We start from the raw sequence: 20,168 nt of genomic DNA on the forward strand, positions 1-20,168 counted from the left end.
CATGTACTTCAGCGAGTCAAAGCCAAAGTTCCTTTCCCCCAATTCCTTCTCAACCATGGCTTAGATAACCGACAGTCTCGTTGTGGAAATACAAGAGACGTCAAAGAACCGACAAGAAACACTTGCGTTACAGTGAGTGTATTCACACACACATGTGGCGCTCGCACAGTCGTGTCTCATTGGCGGGCCAACGTCTCTGGGCGGGCTAGGCAAAGTAAGGGGAGGAGCTTAGATGCTTTATGACGACTTAAATAAAGACATTCCAAATCAGCGCGCTTGAGCCTCCGTTTTTTCAAAGGCGAGCAGAACAGCTAGTGCTCGTTTTACACCAAACGCAATTTTTAGCCACTGGGGGACCATAGGCAGGCTAGGGGAACTCATATTTATGTCAGAAAACCTCATAAAGTGAGATTTTCATGTCATGGGACCTTTAAGGAGCGGGTAGGGGTTAGGCAGTACAGAGTACTCAGAACCTTTCAGCTGGGAGTCAAGCACCCGGTTACGTTTAAATAATAGTTTTTCCTTCTTCTGTTTTAGAATTTGTCCTAAATCTGAGGGGTCCCTTGGTGACTTTAACGCTAGGCATTTGGTTAGGTAGTATCTGTGGAGACCTGTTGTTATTGTTGCAATTATTATTTATATTTGGACGGCCTATATCTCAACTTCTGAGTGGTAAAACATTTTCAAATTTCTCAGACCTTTTGGTTGTCCCTTAACAGATCTCGACAAAAGATTGGTGCAGAGATTCCCATAGGGGGCGCTATAACTTCATGTCTTATTTAAACCCTCCTCATGGCCGCCCGATGCATAAAACATTCTGAACCTCTGTGTCCAGGCCTTATTTAGAATGCTAAATGCTATTTTTAACCATAATGTCTGTCAGAATAATTGTGCTGTAAAGTGAACATTTTGTGGAAACTTCAGAAATCTTCTCCAATTTATTTACGATACATTATTCATTGACAAAGAAAATTGGTGGCCTAAAAGGTTGGATTTTTCCTCATTTGTTAAATTAAGGCATTAAGATCGATTTCCAAAAGATGATTTTTTATTTCTCTTTTTAGTCTACTTTAGCTTGGGTGCATAAACTTATTCTCACCACTGTATATATTTATTGATTTGCAAAGCTGTTTCCATGAGCGATAGTTGTAACACATTGCGTTGGAGTGTTCAAAGTTTTGAATGTTTGCCTACCAGGTAGAGAACAAGCAATAACATTCAATCGTGAACTAAATTGGAAATGGCTGGAGGAGAATGGTTCTCAGCTCGCTAAATGCAATCAACCTGGGCGGCAGGAATCCTGAAGGAATAAACGTAGCAGAAGTACAAAGGTGGAATGTAAAGGTACTATCCTCGCCTAAATTGCTGGCAAGTTACAGTCAACGGTTCCTTGGAACCACTCCCTCTCCACACCTTACAAAGAACATAACTGACAGTCATAGCCAGGCAATAATCATGGCAGATTTATGTTTCTATCTTTTTTTATTGTAAGGTATTCACAGTGTAAATAGTACTCATTATGGCCATCCCGATGGATAAAAGATTCTGAAACTTTGTGTCATTTGTTTGTCATTTTGGGGTTATTAATACTATACTATAGGCTACTTTATTTAATTTAGAACGATTCAGCATTATTAAATACTTCTCATGTTTTAGATAAATGTGGCTTTCAGTCAGGTGATCATATGTGTAGATACATAATCTAATCCAAATGTCAAGTGGAAAGCCAAGAAACTCAATAAAAAATGTAGGCAAACAAATAATCTTTTGGAATGTTCTTAATGCCTTTTCTTAAACAAATTCTTAAACTATTTTTCTTTGTGAATGAAAAATGTATCGTAAATAAATACATTTTTCTTAAATTCCCATGAAGGCAGGCAGATTTTTATTTTTAAAGGCCATTTAGTCCGTCAGGAATCCTGAAGTAATAAACGTAGCAAAAGTATGCAAAGGTGGAATGCGAAGGTACTGTCTTTGCCTAACTTGTTTGCAAGTTACAGTCAACCGTCCCTTGGACTCCCTCTCCACACCTTACAAAGAACATAACTGACAGTCATAGCCAGGCAATAATTACGGCAGATTTATGTTTCTATCTTTTTTTATTGTAAGGTATTCACAGTGTAAATAGTACTCATTATGGCAATCCCAATGGATAAAAGATTCTGAAACTTTGTGTACACTTGTTAGACTTGAGGGTTTAACTTACTGGGTCACATAGAAGCCACCCAAAAAAAATATACCTCGCTGTGACCTCAGAAAAAGAGGTCACAGCGTATATTACAGTAATTGCAGACTAAAAATATGCTGTCATTTAGTACCTCTGTAAAATACACATGTCCATTTGTGGTTATTATTACTATACTGTAGGCTACTTTATTTAATTTTATAACGATTCATCATTATTAAATACCTCCTATGTTGTAGATAAGTGTGGCTTTGTGTCATCTGGATAACGTTGTATTTGACGCTCTAGATCAGGGGTGGGGAAACTTTTTGTCATCAAGGGCCGGATACATTTTTGTAACTTGTTTGGAGGGCCGCACTTTTTTTAGGCCTATAAAAATAGCTCATGTCAAACAAAATTGTTTTATATATATATATATATATATATATATATATATATATATATATATATATATATATATATACATAGGCCTATGTTTAAATGTATATATTTTAAAGCTTATCTCCCTGTGCAACGACATACTGCTTTCTGATTGGCTAATGGGGTGTCCATTAAGTCCATGGAACAGTATACCTTTGACGTAATCCCAGTAGAAAAGTTAAATCAGGTATCCTATCAATGCTCTTGAATAGTTACTTACCATTAACAACCAGTAGGCCTATCACTAGAATTAATCAGGTTATTATGCCTTTTATTTTCCTTAATGTAAAGGCATTTCTTAATATTAATAAAAACACATTTTGTGGATTTTGTAAACGGGAGTTAGCGGGAGACTTCTTCGCCACGCTGTGTCCATTAAGTCTGTAGAATTGTAGGTTACACCTCGACGGTCGTTATCCCTTAATTAGGACTTCTCCCATCAAACAACAAAAGCGAACACACACTGAAATAATAATAAAATTAATAGCCTAACAATAAACTAAAAAAATAAAATAAAAAATAAAATATTTTTTTTGCCTTTCCTTGCCTCCGCGGTCCGGACGAAAGGCTTTGGCGGGCCGTATACGGCCCGGGGGCCGTACGTTCCCCACCCCTGCTCTAGATGGATTCCCGGGACATATGAAGAGCTTCCCTGTTAACTCCTCTCTCCGACCTCTGGACGTGTAGCGTTGTGACGTCAAATGTTTCAGCTGGGCAGGAGTCAGAGACCGCTCAGCCCATGCTGACGTGGTTTAGACACATACGTACCGTATTTTAGACAATGTAAATGTAATAATAATGTAATGTTTTAAAACTTGATAAAACATGTTTTCTAGGAATGGCCTCTGCTACTTCCGGGTCTGAGGAGGTCTCCTCCTGTTCCATCTGTCTGGATGTGTTCAACAGCCCAGTCTTCACACCATGTGGGCACAACTTCTGCAGAACCTGTATTACAACGTTCTGGGATGAACAAGTCCAGTACAAATGTCCTGTTTGCAACGAGCTGTTCCACACAAGACCTGATTTACGGGTCAATACCCTCTTTTCAGAGATGGTTGATCGGTTTAGAAGGACTGTACGAGTCAAAGAGCCGCCTTGTGTTGATCCAGGAGAAGTTCCCTGTGACGTCTGTACTGGGACCCAGCTGAAGGCTGTGAAGTCCTGCATAGTGTGTAATACCTCTTACTGCCAAACCCACCTGGAGCCACACCAGAGAGTCGCTCGCCTGCAGACACATCTGCTGGTCAACCCTTTGGACAGTCTGGAAGACAGGATGTGTAAGAAACACAACAGACTTCTGGAGCTCTTCTGTCAGACTGACCAGGTGTGTGTGTGTGTGTTGTGCATAATGACGGACCACAAGTCCCATCCTGTTGTACCTATGGAGGAGGAATATGAAGTGAGGATGGCCCAGCTGGGGAAGATTGAGGCTAATGTTCAGCAGATGATCCGTGAGAGAAAACAAAAGAGTCAGGATATCAATGACACACTGAATCACAGCAAAGCAGAAGCAGACAAAGAGATGGCCGATGGTCGACAGGTCCTCACCGCTCTGAAGCGCTCTGTTGAAAAGTGTGTTCAAGAAAAACTGAAATCCACAGAGAATGAAGCTGATGGTCTCATCAAAGAGCTGGGGCAGGAAATAGAAGATCTGACCAATGTAAGCTCAGAGGTGAAGCAGCTCTCACACACTAAAGACCACCTCCACCTCCTCCAGACCTTCAGATCCCTGAAGGATCCTCCACCCACCAGGGACTGGACAAAGGTGGAGTTCCGTCCTCCGTCTTACGTAGGGACACTGAACAAGGAGATGAAGAAGCTGGTTGTCCCAGAGCCAACGCTAAAGAAGTGTAAGTGTCTGTTTAGTTTGATTCATCACAACACACAATAACTATTGGGACGGAGAGGCCATCCATACAGCGGGAGGTGACGTTCATTCAGATCCTACTGGGAAGGAAGATGATGGCTGACATGTGTCGACCGCCACAATTAACCTTAAATATTACATTGTTATATTACGTAATGCATAGTCGGTAATGTTGTGATTATGATCAGACATAATCATGATAATGATCAGGAAGATAACATCTGGGCTCAGTATTATACAGTATATACAGACAACCCGTAACCGTGGCTCTCCTGCATAGCGACCGTACATCCACTGGCTAGCTCAGGATAGGTAGCGGTGAGCTACTGCACACAGCGATGGCACTACTGCCCCTAGTGGTGGGATGTAAGTACCCCACCCTGCAACAAGACTAACATGTTCTGCTGCTGCCCCTAGTGGTGGGATGTAAGTATCCCACTCTGCAACAAGACTAACATGTTCTGCTGGGGGCCCCAAATAAATGTCCCAGTATGGGCGTGACCTTTGTCCCTGTATGGGCGTGTTCTTTGTCCCGGTATTGCCGTGTCCTATGTCCCAGTATGGACGTGTCCTATGGCCCAGTATGGGCGTGTCTTTTGCTTGGTATGGGCGTGTCCTTTGTCCCGGTATGGGCGTGTCCTTTGTCCTGGTATGGGCGTGTCCTTTGTCCCAGTATGGGATGGCCGTCGCCTTGCGTGGGGGCCTCCGCCGACGGTGTGTCTGTGTGTGAACAAACCGTTGTCAGTCACTTTGGATAAAACGTGTGCTTAATGCCCTAAAAGGTAAATGTAAAAATATAAAAGCAATGGAATAGGGACAGGCAGACAGCACGTAGACAGATAGAGAGACCGACGGGCAGACAGGACGCAGACAGACAGACAGACAAACAGACAGACAGACAGGACGCAGACAGACAGGCAGACAGGCAGACAGGACGCAGAAGGACAGACAGACAGACAGGCAGCACACGGATGGACAGGCAGACAGACAGGATGCAGACAGACAGACGCAGACAGACAGCATGCAGCAGGGAGACAGAAAGGCAGCAGACATACATACTACTCTATCGCGATAGTGTGTAGATCTAGACATAGATAGTGTCAGAGTGTATGGATTTAGACACAGATAGTGATAGAGTGTATAGATCTAGATATAGAGAGTGATAGGGTGTGTAGATCTAGATATAGAGAGTGATAGAGTGTATATCGGGCAGGAGAAGGATAGGAAGTCTTCACTGCAGTTATTTCTCGTTCGGTACTCCAACAGAATCCACAGAAACAATATGTAGTTGTGTTTGTGTCCAGGTTTTCAGTCTACTATGGATGAGGAGAGAGAGGAAGGGGGTCCTACCTCTAAGACCACTCTGTCTGGGGAACATGGCCGCCGGAGCAAAGCTAAGAGGTAAGCAGAGGATCTCTCTGTCTGTGACAGATGTCCATGTCAGAGCTCAGCAGTGATACATCATGACTCCATCTTCAGTCTTATTAAAAGCTGTGTGTGTTGTGATGAAGCCCAGAGCAGCAGGAGAGAGCAGACTCCTCTGGATCCAGCTCCAGTTGTGAATCCTTTAAGAGTGCCCAGTCTACGAATCCACCTATTAGGTTTAAAGATGGATATCAGTCTATTGAGAAGAGGTGAGGATTGATCAGAGATCAAAAAGATACGGCCTCTATCAAACGTCCATAAATCCCGGTTCTTGTTTTTCTAGAAGGGTCGACGAGTCTATGGAACGACCTGTTAGGTTTAAAGATGGAAGCCCCTCCAAAGAGGAGAGGTAGGAGTTTCAAACAGACGATGAAAACAGACCAGTTGGTTGTTATCAGACTCTACTGATACTGATGTTTACAAGTCAGGGGAAATGTTATAGATTATGTGTGTGTGTATGTGTGTGTGTGCGTGCATGCCTGCATGCGTGCTTGCGTTCGTGCATGTGTGCGTGCAATACTTCTATTGATGAATACATAGCCTACAAATGTTTGCAGTCAAAGCTTCAGATATTCCCAACAAAGTTTAACCTGTCAAACTTTGATGCCCTCACTCACCATTATGTATACATCATGGACAAGAGCAAGTATTCCATATCCAGATCCATGTCACACATATTAAACGGCTGCCATTTTTACAAAGGTCTTTATGTATCCAGGCATGATAGGATTGTGTACATTATATCAGAGAGTTTACCATGCTTATTTTCTACAAACAGTGTCAATTCATATAGATTGTGTTGTTAGACAACAGATGTTTTCCAGGTGCTTTGCAGAAACGTCTGTGTTCTCTGATTTAAATGCCACCAGGCCTGATGTTACGATCATTGATGAGAACAATAGAAATATGTTCATTCTGGAAGTAGGATGCTGTTTTGATTCAAGTCTAGAGGAGGCTTACTCAACAAAGCTGGTAAACTATTACCCTCTTGTACAACAAATATCTGGCCTCGGCTACAAAAGTCAATATCTGGTCCTTATCTTCATCAGCCTGGGCCATGTGCATAGGCCTGTCATTAGGGGTCTCAGGATGGGTGGCTTTACCAAAGCAAGGGCAAAACATCTTGCCAAATACTGCTCAATATCCTCCATTATTGCAAGCCGCCACATCTGCAGAAGAAGGTGTTGTGTGTATCCATAATCTGCTGTTTGAACTGTCATCAGACCCACATTGCGAGATAATGCCTGAGCAATGTTTTGTATCTGTAACATTTATTCCATGTACATTTCTTATGAATTGGGATATAAATTAAGAAATTAAATGTGTGTGTTTGTGTGTGTGTTCTCCACAGACACCAGGAGAGGTCAAATGTTACCAGTGCTCAGTCTGTACAGCAGCATCAAACAGAGCTGATCAAGGTGTGTAAATGTCCAACAAGACATTTGACTGTAGCTCTGCAGGAACATTAAAAAGCATCTCTTGAGGTTCTCCCAGCGGGACGTGAATCCAGGACAGTAAAGTTCTACTTGATGTTTGTTCTGTTCCAGAGGGCTGAGAATAGAGAACCTTTCCTAGACAAGGAGCTGAAGAAGTTCTGGATGGGTCCCTTCCCACATTACCCACAATGCTCAGAGAGTGAGAGGGAGGAGGAGGAGGTGGATGGTAAGAAGGAGGAGCAGAGGAGGCGCGCCATAGAGGGAATGGTGGACATCACAAAGCTCTGCCTGGTGGAGATCAACCAGGAGGAACTGGCAGACAAACTGGGGGGCAGTTAGAGACTATTATCTTGAAAAGAGAGAAGAAACACACATTTTGAAGAGCAGTAGGAGATTATTATTTGTTCTGTTCTGACTCAATGACATAATGTGAGACATTTCTAACTTTAATGGGAGATATCTTTCCTCTTTGGGGTTAAATGGTTTGATCCAGATAGGTAGGGTTATTGTGGGGGTGTCAGGTTAAATGGTTTGATCCATATATGTAGGGTTACTGTGGGGGTGTCAGTTCAATGGTTTGATCCAGATATGTAGGGTTATTGTTGGTCTATCAGGTTAAAGAATGTTAAGCACTGTCTTGTTATGTCAGCAGAGCAAGTCACTTTACACTGATTCACTACCATTATTGATATAATTTGACCAATCATATTTCTGGAAATGACAAAGTAGTCCTGAACATTTTTAATCTTTAACATGCAGTCCTTGTCATGAACAGCTTCTCCGACCACAAGTAATGAAGCCACTAAACATCAAGAAGTTGATAATTAAAAGGAAATATTGACCTTTTTTCACTGATGTCACCTTCCACTAACTGATGTCTTCTGTTGTTTTCTCTTTTAGGATCTGATGCTGTCGAGTGCCAACATAAAATAAAGTCTAATTTGAAGAAGAAGTTCAGGGTTGTGTTTGAAGGAATCAATAAAGCAGGACAACGAACAGATCTGAATGACTTCCTCACAGAGATCTTCCTCACAGAGAGAGGCAGTGGAGAGGTCAACAAGGAACATGAGGTCAGACTGATTGAAACAGCTTCCAGGAAACCAGCCATGGAGGAAACACCAATCAGATGTGAGGACATCTTTGAACCCTTACCTGGACAAGATCAACAAATCAGGACAATGATGACAACTGGGGTGCCCGGCATTGGTAAAACCGTCTTAACACAGAAGTTCACTCTGGACTGGGCCGAAGGCAATGCCAACCAGGACATACACTTCATATTTCTCCTCACTTTCAGAGAGCTGAATTTACTAAAAGGGAAAGAGTTTAGCTTGGTGGAACTTCTTCAGCACTTCTTTATTGAGACCAAAGAAGCAGGAATCTGCAGATATGACCTGTTTGAAGTTGTCTTCATCTTGGATGGTCTGGATGAGTATCGAATTCCTCTGGACTTCCAGAACAACCCGATCTGGACTGATGTCACAAAGTCCACCTCGGTGGACGTGCTGCTGACAAACCTCATCAGGGGCTTCCTGCTTCCCTCCGCTCGCATCTGGATAACCACAAGTCCTGCGGCAGCCAATCAGATCCCTGATGAGTGTGTTGACAAGGTGACAGAGGTGAGAGGGTTCACCGACCCACAGAAGGAGGAGTACTTCAGGATGAGATTCAGAGAGCAGACGCTGGCCAGCTCTATCATCTCCCACGTCAAAAAATCACGAAGCCTCCGCATCATGTGTCACATCCCAGTCTTCTGTTTGATCACTGCTACAGTTCTGGAGGACCTCTTCAAAACATCCCAGAGAGAAGAGGAGATGCCTAAGACCGTGATTCAGATGTACAGCCACTTCCTGAGGGTTCAGTCCATACAGGGGGACATGAAGTACCGTGGGAGATCTGAAACAGATTCACACTGGAGTTCAGAGAGCAGGAAGATCATTGTTTCTCTGGGAAAACTTGCTTTTAACCAGCTTGAGAAAGGCCACCTGATCTTCTACGAGGCAGACCTGGCAGAGTGTGACATCGATATCAGAGCAGCCTCAGTGTACTCAGGAGTGTTCACCCAGATCTTTAAAGAGGAGTGTGATCTGTACCAAGACAAGGTGTTCTGCTTCGTCCATCTGAGCCTCCAGGAGTTTCTGGCTGCCCTTTATGTCTTCTGGTCCTTTATCTACACTGATGTCAATCTGCTCTCAGAAGAAGAGCCAACATCCAGGGAAGATAAACTCCTCCACCTCCACCAGAGTGCTGTGGACAAGGCCTTACAGAGTGAGAACGGACACCTGGACTTGTTCCTCCGCTTCCTCCTTGGCCTCTCTCTGGAGACCAATCACAATCTCCTACGTTGTCTGCTGGTAGAAAATGATAGAAGACAAATCTTTTGGTCCAGAAAATTTAGAAAATTGCTCTTAAGAAACAAGGAAATAGCATCTTACATCAAGACTAAGGTAGATGGAGATCTCTCTCCAGAGAGAACCATAAATCTGTTCCACTGTCTGAATGAGCTGAACGACTGTTCTCTAGTGGAGCAGATCCAACGGTCCTTGACATCAGGAAGTCTGTTCAAAACACATGTCTCTCCTGCTCAGTGGTCAGCTCTGGTCCTCATCTTACTGTCATCAGAAGAGGAGCTGGACGTGTTTCACCTGAAGAAATACTCTGCTTCAGAGGAGGGTCTTCTGGGGCTGCTGCCATTGGTCAAAGCCTCCAAAACATCTCTGTAGGTTCATTAATAACATTTATCACAATACACACAACACAATATGCCTGATAGTAGAATATAAAAGTAATGATAACATAAAAAACATCTTTCGAGGTTAACTTATAACATGTATCTCAATATACACAACGTTATATTGTGTGAGGTTGAAAGTCAAACTCAAAAGCTCTATTTATTATGAAATAATAAAATGACGAAAGAAAGAACTAATATTGTTTGATTATAGTTTAATACAGCTGTATCTAAATATCCAGCTATATGTATAAATAAATAATTATTGATACGGATAGATTCATAAATATACGTTTATTTTTAAAGGATTACCAATTATTTTAAAACCTTTTAACCTTGTAAGTTTGGTTACATGGGCGATTTGGGTTTAACCAATATAATAGAATAGAATAGACTTTATTTGTCATTGTGCATTGGATACACAACGAAATTTGTTAGTGCAACCACTAACAAAAGTGCAGTTGTGCTGGGTGGAGGGTAGGAGTGTAGTGTGATTATTAAGTTCTGTGATGGCCCTGGGGATGAAACTGTTCTGCAGTCTGGAGGTGCGGGCTGTAGTGGCCCGGTAGCGCCTGCCAGAGGGTAGCAGGGTGAAGAGATGGTTTGCGGGGTGAGTCTCATCCTTTAAAATGCTACATGCTCGGCGGAGGCAGCGCGTCCTAAAGATGTCATCCAGGGGAGGCAGTGGAAGTTCAACTATTCTCTCAGCAGACCTTATGACCCGACTGAGGGATTTCCTGTCCTTTTCTGTGCAGTTGACGCATCATGCAGTGATACAGTAAGTGATCACACTTTCAATGCAGCAGTGGTAAAAAGTCTTAAGCAGCTCGGGAGACAGGTTGTTTTTCCTCAATATTCTCAGGAAGTAGAGCCGCTGTTGTGCTTTCCTTACTGTGGCAGTTGTGTTCATCACCCATTTCAGGTCCTCTGAGAGCATAACCCCCAGGAACTTAAAGCAGGAGGTCCTCTCTACTTCCTCACCATTGATGATGAGGGGTTGGAGGTTCGCCTTTTGCCGCCTGAAGTCGACTATGATTTCTTTTGTCTTTCTGACATTCAGGGTCAGGTTGTTTTTTTGACACCATTCTGTCAGTCTGTCAACTTCGTCTCTGTAGGCACTTTCATTTTCATGGGTGATTTTTCCTACCACAGTGGTGTCATCTGCAAATTTGATCACAGTATTTGAAGGATGGGTGTTGGTGCAGTCATATGTGTATACGGAGTACAGCAGGGGACTCAATACACAGCCTTGTGGAGCTCCAGTGCTGAGGGACAGGCTCGAGGATTGGTGAGGACCCAGTCTCACTGTCTGCGGGCGATCTGTTAGGAAATCCTTAATCCACATACACAGGCTGTAGCTGAGGCCCAGATCAAGAAGTTTGGTGATCAGCCGGTTGGGGACGATGGTATTAAAAGCCGAGCTGTAATCTATAAAGAGTAGTCTTACATATGTCTCCTTCTTGTCCAGGTGTGTCAGCGTTGAATGGAGGGCTGTGACGATAGCGTCCTCAGTGGACCTGTTTTCCCTGTAAGCATACTGATGCTGGTCCAGGGAGCGAGGGAGGAAAGCCTTAACGCGCTTCGCCACCAGCCTCACAAAGCACTTGGCGATGATGGGAGTGAGCGCCACAGGTCTATAGTCATTTAAGGTGCTGATGTTACTTTGCTTGGGCACAGGTATAATAGTGGCTGTTTTAAAACAGGTTGGTACGACCGCTTTGGCTAAAGACATATTAAAAATCTCCGTAAAGACATCTGCAAGCTGGTATGCGCATTCTTGGAGCACTCTTCCTGGAATGCCATCTGGTCCCTCTGCCTTCCTTGTGTTCACAGACCTGAGGATGAGTCTTGCCTCCTCTTAAATAGGGAGGGTTGATAAAGACACTTCAGGGTCATCAGGGGTAAGGGTGAGAAGTCACGATTGATTGGGAAAAAGTTGAGAGAGGGAAGAAACAAAGGAAGAGAGTACTTTATTCTCTGTAGAGATCGCCCAGCTAAAGGATATTTAAACATTTACTTATTAGTTGTAGCAGCGGTGCCAAAGAATTATGATTGCGGGAGCTAAGGGGGGCTAGATTGTTTTTAGCAGTGGTTAATACATTTTGATTAATTTGACGAATCAACCAATGAAATCACCCAACAAGCAGCAACGGTCATCATCAATGCCGCAAATGAAAAATATGATTTCATAGTTCCGTTTTGTTACATATAAGTCAGTCCGATGTCTTCATATAATAATATATATATGCATATATATTATTATCATATTATTGTGGCGATCACGGCCCTGGTCGCCAAGTGTCGTAACGGATCCTGGGAGGGTCGACGGCACAGAGGCAGACGTGGTTGTGGGCGATAGGATGTGTGTTTCAGGTGTGTGTGGTTTGTTTACATAAAGTCTCTCTCAGGGTCGTGCGGAGTATGGGCCACGAGAGTTGCAAACTTATATGTGGCGAGCAGCACGTTCCCGTGCTGCTTGCCACATTATTAAAAACTTATTTTTACCATTAATATTTGTCACAACAAATTGACTGGGCGTTTTGAGAGGGGGAGCTTAGAGGATGCTCAGGCTACAACATGTATTACAATACTATACATAAAATACGTAATACTACAATAAAAAGTCTAATTAATACACAAAAAAGTTCTCAAACACTGCAAAAACTCCAATATTGAATACAAATAATGATCTAATGTAATGACTAGTACATAGTCCTTCATTATGTTAATAGCAATCACTGTTAGTTACTTTAATCACAGTTCCTAACATGTTGTGTTTATTGTATGTGTAGGCTCTTAATAAATAAGTAGAATATGTCCTCTCAGGGCTCAAGACACATTTTCAACTGGTGCCACTAACTTTTTAATTTGGTGGCACCCTAACAAATGTGGTTGCACCCCTTAATAAGACGTGACAATGTCCTTGGTCACATACTCTCCATCTGTGTCCATTCATGTGAATAGATTCATTCACTTTAAATAAGCTGTTTATACTTTGATTGCATAGGGGGTCTTTTTCTGTTTTTACCACCAGTGCCTCGACATCTCTATTCCCACCGACCAACTCTTCACCCTCCTCCTCCTCAATCAAATAGCTACTAATAATAACCGGCTGCTGATGGAAAATATACTCCAATTAGGATTTATCTTCTTCTCTTGTTCATCCAGAATAATGCATTTCTTCACAGGCTCTTGAACAACGCTAGTGCTGCGGTGACATTTTAATGTAACTTTGCACAAAGTTCAAACCGTTATTTTAGTTTTCTGATCAAAGCAGAGTGTCTTCATGGGAACTTAAGTGGGTCGTGTGTTTCCAAGTAGAGCGATCACACCAGCGCCGCAATACAGCCAAATACAATTCAAATTCAAATACAAGACCTAAATCTCACTCTATTTGTGTTACCATGAGAGTAAAAGGTGAACATTGGACTCAGTTTGTTGATCATTGTATAAGGTGTAGGTTTTATTACATTCCTTTTCTTCTCATAATCATGTAGTTATACATTAAGGTGGACTTTAGAGTTGTTAAGTAAAGTTTAATAACATTTTCATCTTAGAACTGGCTCTTTTTAGGGGTCTCGTTGAATATTTATTCATCTGACTTCCTAGTAAGTCAACTTTTGAAGATCTACTGTACTGACATTTAATTAAACTAATAAAACATGTCTAATAACAAATTTCAAAAAAACATTAAACCCAGTTCCTAACATGTTGTGTTTATTGTGTGTGTGAAGGATAACTGGCTGTCATCTGTCAGAGAGATGCTGTGAAGCTCTGGCCTCAGTTCTCAGCTCAAGCTCCTCTAGTCTGAGAGTGCTGGACCTGGGTACCAATGATCTGAAGGATTCAGGAGTGAAGCTGCTCTCTGCTGGACTGGGGAGTCCACACTGTACACTGGAAATTCTCAGGTCAGTTTTACTCAATGGTCAAACAGTAACACCACAAGTTCCACATCAGAGGACAGTTATATTACTCAGCTTATAACTCAGTCCATGACTTTGGTATCATTGGATATGTTACACCTTGTTGTTTAGTTGGATATTCTAATACATCCATATGCCTGCAACTTTTCAATTACAAATATGAACATGAACTCAAAATATACTAATATTGCCCCCCCACTGTCCCATGTATATGGGACGGTGATAGTTTAGATCAGGGTGAAGTACAGATCAGGGTCTTTGGAGGTTCTTACCCCTAGCTGGACACCTCAGACCACCTCATTGGGCCATCATCAGTTTGCACCCCTGATAATAATACTTTTGATCGTGTTAGTGGTTTCCCTGAATGATATATAATCTAGATGGTAGTACAATCAAACCATGTTCTAGTTAAAGGTGATACTTTAACCAAGTGAAATATAAAGAAGCCCAAAGTCCTGTCATTGAGTGGACCTCGCTCCACAAGGGAATAGAGACTAGGGCTTGGGGCGCTACAACACTGATATATTATGTGGCCGTTGAATACCCGCTTGTTTCCGGGAAGGCCTTCTTCCACGGGTGGCGCTGTGGCAAATGGACCCAATCCAAATGTGGAGTGGTTTAGAAAACCTAATGTATAATGTCTGAGAAGCTTTCTCTTGGCCATCTTCAACCGCTGGCCAGAAGGAGCTCCACACATCCACACACACCTCGCCGTCGGTTACCCTTCACTGGACCAGGAAGTGCTTCATAAATGGACCTTCTACTTCACCAAGGCAACGCCACTTGAGTTAGGAGTAGGACATTCACAAACTGGTTGGCAGACTGGAAAAACACAGGATTTTACGTGTGTGTGTGTGTGTGTGTGTGTGTGTGTGTGTGTGTGTGTGTGTGTGTGTGTGTGTGTGTGTGTGTGTGTGTGTGTGTGTGTGTGTGTGTGTGTGTGTGTGTGTGTGTGTGTGTGTGTGTGTGTAGATTGTCTGGCTGCCTGGTCACACAGGAAGGCTTTGCTTCTCTGGCCTCAGCTCTGAGCTCCAACCCCTCCCATCTGAGAGAGCTTGACCTGAGCTACAATCACCCAGGAGACTCAGGAGCTGCGCTGCTCTCTGCTGGACTGAAGGATCCACGCTGGAGACTGGACACTCTCAGGTATGGAGAGGACAGCTCCCCACTCAGGGAAAAACACTCCTACAAGGATTCAAGCCGCTGCCAGATGAAGTCGTTTGAAAAGGCAGCTGTAACTCATGTTGTGTAGAACGAGATGAGACAGCAGATGATGAAGGTAATGTTTCAACATGCTGCTCTCACTTTGATTCCCCCCCAGTGTGGAGCACGGTGGAGTGTTGAGGCTGAAACCAGTTCCACTGAGATGTAAGTATCTGTTTGATTCATCACAACACTAACTCACTATTGAGATGGAAAGTCCATCCACACAGCAGGAAGTGAGGTCACATCCTACTGGGAATGAAGATGATGGCTGACATCATGTGTCGACCGTCACAATTAAACCTGCTTGTATAAAACCCAGCAGGTATTACATTGTTATATTATGTATTGGATAGTTGTTTGGTATGATCAGACATAATCATGATAATGATCATGAAACTAACATCTGGTCTCAGACTGTAGTATTTTGGGTATACTAACAATAATAAGAAGGACACAGACTTTACTCTTTACTTATTTATTGACAACCCGAAAATGCGGCTCCCCTGCATAGCGACCATCCGTACATCCAATGGCTAGCTCAGGGGTAACACGTTAGCGCGTTACGCATATTACTTTTTCGGGTAACAAAGTAAAGTAACGCATTACATTTGAAATATCGGTAACTACACTACTTTACTAGACTAAAGTAACGGGCTTTCCTGCGTTACCCAAGTCGTGTTTGCCTGTGTGTAAAGTTCTGATCTGTTGTGGTGCGTACATGCGTGCTTCCTGTGTGTCTGCAGCGCCTGCTTGCCGTGCACGTTGCCATAGCGATCGATTTGAGTGACGTAGCTGCTTGTGGAAGGAGTGTGTGAGTGTTGGAGCGCTGTAGCAGACCGGCTTGGTGCAGGCTTCATTGTAGAAGACAAGACAGAATAGTCTGTCGACTATTGAATCGCCCAGATTTAGAAAAATACTAGATAAAATACCCGCGACTGGCAAGCCAACATCTGACAAGAAAACAATGTCCCATTACCTGAACAAGTGTTATACCGACATGGAATCGAAGCTCAAAATAATTTTCGCGTCCTCCCTGGATCATATGTCCACCACCGCGGACACTTGGTCCGCCAATAACAAAATTTATTTAGAATTGACTGCACTGGATAGACACTTTAAAACTTGAGTAGGCTGCTTTTGCCTGCAAGAGGGTGAGAGGAAGACACACTTATGTCATAGCTTGCGAAATAGATCAGGTTAATTCAGCCTTTGGACCACATAAAGTAACAGCATGTGTCACCGCCGCTTTAGTGCATTTCTGTTTTAAATTTTATGGGATAAAGTGACCTTTTTATATTTTTTATTGACCACTTAATATATTACCTATATTTAGAGATGGGTTGTGACATACGATTGGTTACCTTGCTGCCAATGTCAATGCCCCTTTTAATTCTAATTAATTAAAAATTATAATATACATAATTTATTGTTTCTCGGCAACCTGGTATCACCTGAATCACAACCCGGTAACGAGTGAAGCGACCCGGTACCAGGTGGGTCACGACCAGGTACCAGGTGGGTTACAACCCGCTCCTCAGATTAGCGGGGAGACGCTGGCTCAACAAAACAGAAACATCTGAACACTCCCCAGTGTCTCTGAGGTCAGCAGCTCATCATGTCTGGTTCTCCCTCAGATGCCCGTGACCTCACCCTGGACCCCAACACGGCCTACAAACGACTCTCTCTGTCTGAGGACAACAGGAAGGTGAACGTTGGAAATTTCCGAGCGGCCCAGTCGAATCCGGATCACCCAGAGAGATTTGACTCCTTGCCCCAGGTGTTGGGTAGAGATGCTCTGACTGACCGCTGTTACTGGGAGGTAGAGAGGGAAGGAGAGGTTGTTATAGGAGTGACATACAGAGGAATCCCAAGGAGAGGAGTGGGTGGTGACAGCAGGCTTGGACTGAACAACAAGTCCTGGGTTCTTCGTTGTTCTGATGGTGGTTACTCTGCCTTGTACAACGGTACAGAGACAGCCCTCCCTCTCCCCCCCGCTGGCTCCACCAGAGTAGGAGTGTATCTGGACCGGCCTGCTGGCTCTCTGTCCTTCTACAGAGTGTCCCCAGGTGGAGGAGGGTCCTCAGACACACTGACACACCTCCACACCTTCTGCTCCTCCTTCACCCAGGAGGACCTCCTCCCGGGGGTGGGGTTATTGGGGTCCTCAGCGACTCTGTGTCAGTTTTAGACACACACACTCACGCGCACACACACACACACACACACACACACACACACACACACACACACACACACACACACACACACACACACACACACACACACACACACACACACACACACACACACACACACACAAAGGGTGCGTGAAGGGGGCTTTGGGAGGGGGGGGGAGAAAGGGAGGGGATGAGGGTTAGGGTGTGGGGGCTGAGGGGAGGGGGAGGGGACTGAGGGTATGGTGAGGAGGGTGTGAGGGTGAGGGGGGGGCTGAGGGGGGGGTAGGTTCGAGGGGAGGGCAGAGGGTGAGGGGGGGTAATCACTGCTCTCTGGTTGTCCGAGGTTTTACAGTTTTTCTCGATTGTAAACACACAAAAAATGGAACTATGCACACAATTCTGAAAACTTGAAGCTTGTGTATCAACCAGAAGACTCGAGACTGCTAAACTCTAAGCACTACTCCATTGTTTTTACGCATATAGAAAATCTAAATCACAATTTATTTTTTTCTAAACGCAAGTCTCACCATTTAGCACACTTGATTCACCTAGAGACCACTGGCCTTCAGAACGCCACGCCCAATTACCAATTGGTCTGACTCACTTCTCTCCTGTTCAGACTTAACAGACAAAGCCCTTAAATCATGTGTGAGGCCATAGAGAGGCCTCAGGTGAGCTCTGCTGGGTCGTAGAGGAGCTGCTCTGACCTGATCACGATCGGAAGGGGGGGTACAGACTGATCTACATGTGTGGGATGGCTCAGCGGGCTGGGTGAGTCTATGTTTTCTCAGATAGCGGTCATCAAGTTATCTCCCTGTGTGTTTCACTGAATCAACGTCCCCCAACCGACCCCCCCGGGGACTACCCCGATCTTGCTGCCCCCCCTCAGGGTAGCTGTGTTAGAGAGCCCCCCCCCCGTCGCAAGGTCTGGTGCCCCAAACGTCTCAAAGCTTCTAAGGCTCAGCCTTCCTCTGGGCCCTTTACTGTAACGCGTCAATTTGTATTAATCGTGTTAAAATAAGATTGCGTCAAAGCGTAATTAATGTGTTAACTTGTCCAGTCCTAGTATATATAAATATAAACTCACATATACACACACAGTGACACCCATATATAAACACACACATGCATATTCAAACAAGTGAGCACACAAACACTACACACGCATATCTATGAACACACGCACTTACATATATAAAAACAGACAAGCGCACAATTGCATATATAAACACACATATACACACACACAAACACGCGTGCACATCCACATGTATATATAGGTTTTCTTGGGCTTCTGAAAGTTGATCTCTATAAACCCTGAAAGGAAGAGACTTAAGATCTTCCATGAGGTTAACTAAGCAGGTTTTACAAAGAATATATTTCTAATGACAAATGCATTTTAAATATTGATTGATAGTGAATCGAAATATGTTTATACTACAATATTGTGTATGTTTTCAGCCGTTTAGAGTTTCATAATGCATGGCTCTGATATCAGTTTTATATTCATAATGCTAGTGATCAATTCATATGCCTGAAAAAGCCTATAAACTGATCACTTTTATTATGAAGGAAATATGCTTTGTTACTTTTCTTATTTGAGAAATAACTTGAACATCGTTTTTGTGTATTGATTTTTCATGCTTTTTGTTTCATGTCATTTTTTTGATATGTTTGATTATTATTGATACAGGGTATACCTTCGGTGAATTTTAATTCCTACATACAGGCTACAGGGCAGTCTCTAGGCTTTATGTGAAAAAAAGAAAATGACCAAGAATTTGTTTATAATTCATTTGAAAAAAAAAGTGTATAATCAGCACCCACTCACCTAAAAGATGGAGAGAAAATCACCCAATTGGGTTATATGACTTATATCCTAATACATTTTATTATCTATTGTCTGGATTGATATTAATGTAACCAATGCAGTAGGTCTATGAAATCAAAATAAGTAGATGTGAATGTATGTCGATGCATTTTAATGCATAGTTTTATAATTGTGAACACAAAAACATACACAGGCCTAATAAAACCAGTTTTTTTGCAAATACAAATGTGTTGTGGGGTTTATTAAAGACAAACGGTAGACACCTGAATGCACGGATGAGATCATATTTTGACAGTAACAAATCATATTTTTATTGTATGGATATACATTTGTATGTTTTGAATATGAAACCTTGATGGAAAGACAAACCATTCAAAGCTCAGGTTTACAATAATGAAAAGATTTATACTGAAACAGTCAAGAAGACAACAAGTTTTGGAGGTTTTGGTTAATCTTTGCATCACAGATTCCACACTTAGATAGATGCTAACATTGCTCAGTGAATAACAGAGAACGCAATCTATAAAAGAGGAAATCAGAAGAGGAACCATGTGTATTATCTCAGCAGAGTGGAAAATGTGTTTGTGATCAGCCAAACATAGATAACAGCTATGTGTTGACCAAAGAGAGGAGCCAATCGCTCTGACAACAATCACAGGAACGCTCCAAACCCCAACGCACCATCACACTGTCCGCCAACACACACACACACACACACACACACACACACACACACACACACACACACACACACACACACACACACACACACACACACAGTTCCTGACTCATACTGCTTCACACTTTTGCTTTGTCCGATTAGAATCCGCAAAAGAGTTTCAAAGAGTTTCATTCTTGGCACTCGATGAGGATTTCAAAGCAGGTTTTGTCAAGTCGACGGTGATTCATGGTTGTCAAGGCAGACATCATGGAGACTTTGAGGTGTTTTTAGCTGAATGTGTCCGTA

The 20,168-nt window shown here is 43.0% G+C and overlaps 1 protein-coding gene across 2 annotated transcripts in view; it reads left to right on the forward strand.

Moving 5' to 3' along the window:
• Positions 1 to 20,168, forward strand: part of LOC130381811 (NLR family CARD domain-containing protein 3-like) — a 119,455-nt gene that overhangs the window by 25,151 nt on the left and 74,136 nt on the right. The window contains exons 6-12 of one of the 2 annotated variants that reach the window (XM_056589588.1): positions 7,249 to 7,315; positions 7,445 to 7,559; positions 8,234 to 10,052; positions 13,799 to 13,972; positions 14,960 to 15,133; positions 15,309 to 15,355; positions 16,828 to 17,520. In XM_056589588.1, the coding sequence (XP_056445563.1) occupies positions 7,249 to 7,315; positions 7,445 to 7,559; positions 8,234 to 10,052; positions 13,799 to 13,972; positions 14,960 to 15,133; positions 15,309 to 15,355; positions 16,828 to 17,381 (2,950 nt within the window). In that variant the 3' untranslated portion in view covers positions 17,382 to 17,520. Of the gene's footprint in view, positions 1 to 7,248; positions 7,316 to 7,444; positions 7,560 to 8,233; positions 10,053 to 13,798; positions 13,973 to 14,959; positions 15,134 to 15,308; positions 15,356 to 16,827; positions 17,521 to 20,168 lie in introns of those variants that run through there. The other variant, XM_056589587.1, reaches the window with a different exon arrangement.

Source organism: Gadus chalcogrammus, chromosome 4, assembly GCF_026213295.1.
Source record: "Gadus chalcogrammus isolate NIFS_2021 chromosome 4, NIFS_Gcha_1.0, whole genome shotgun sequence".
NCBI classification, from domain to species: domain Eukaryota; kingdom Metazoa; phylum Chordata; class Actinopteri; order Gadiformes; family Gadidae; genus Gadus; species Gadus chalcogrammus.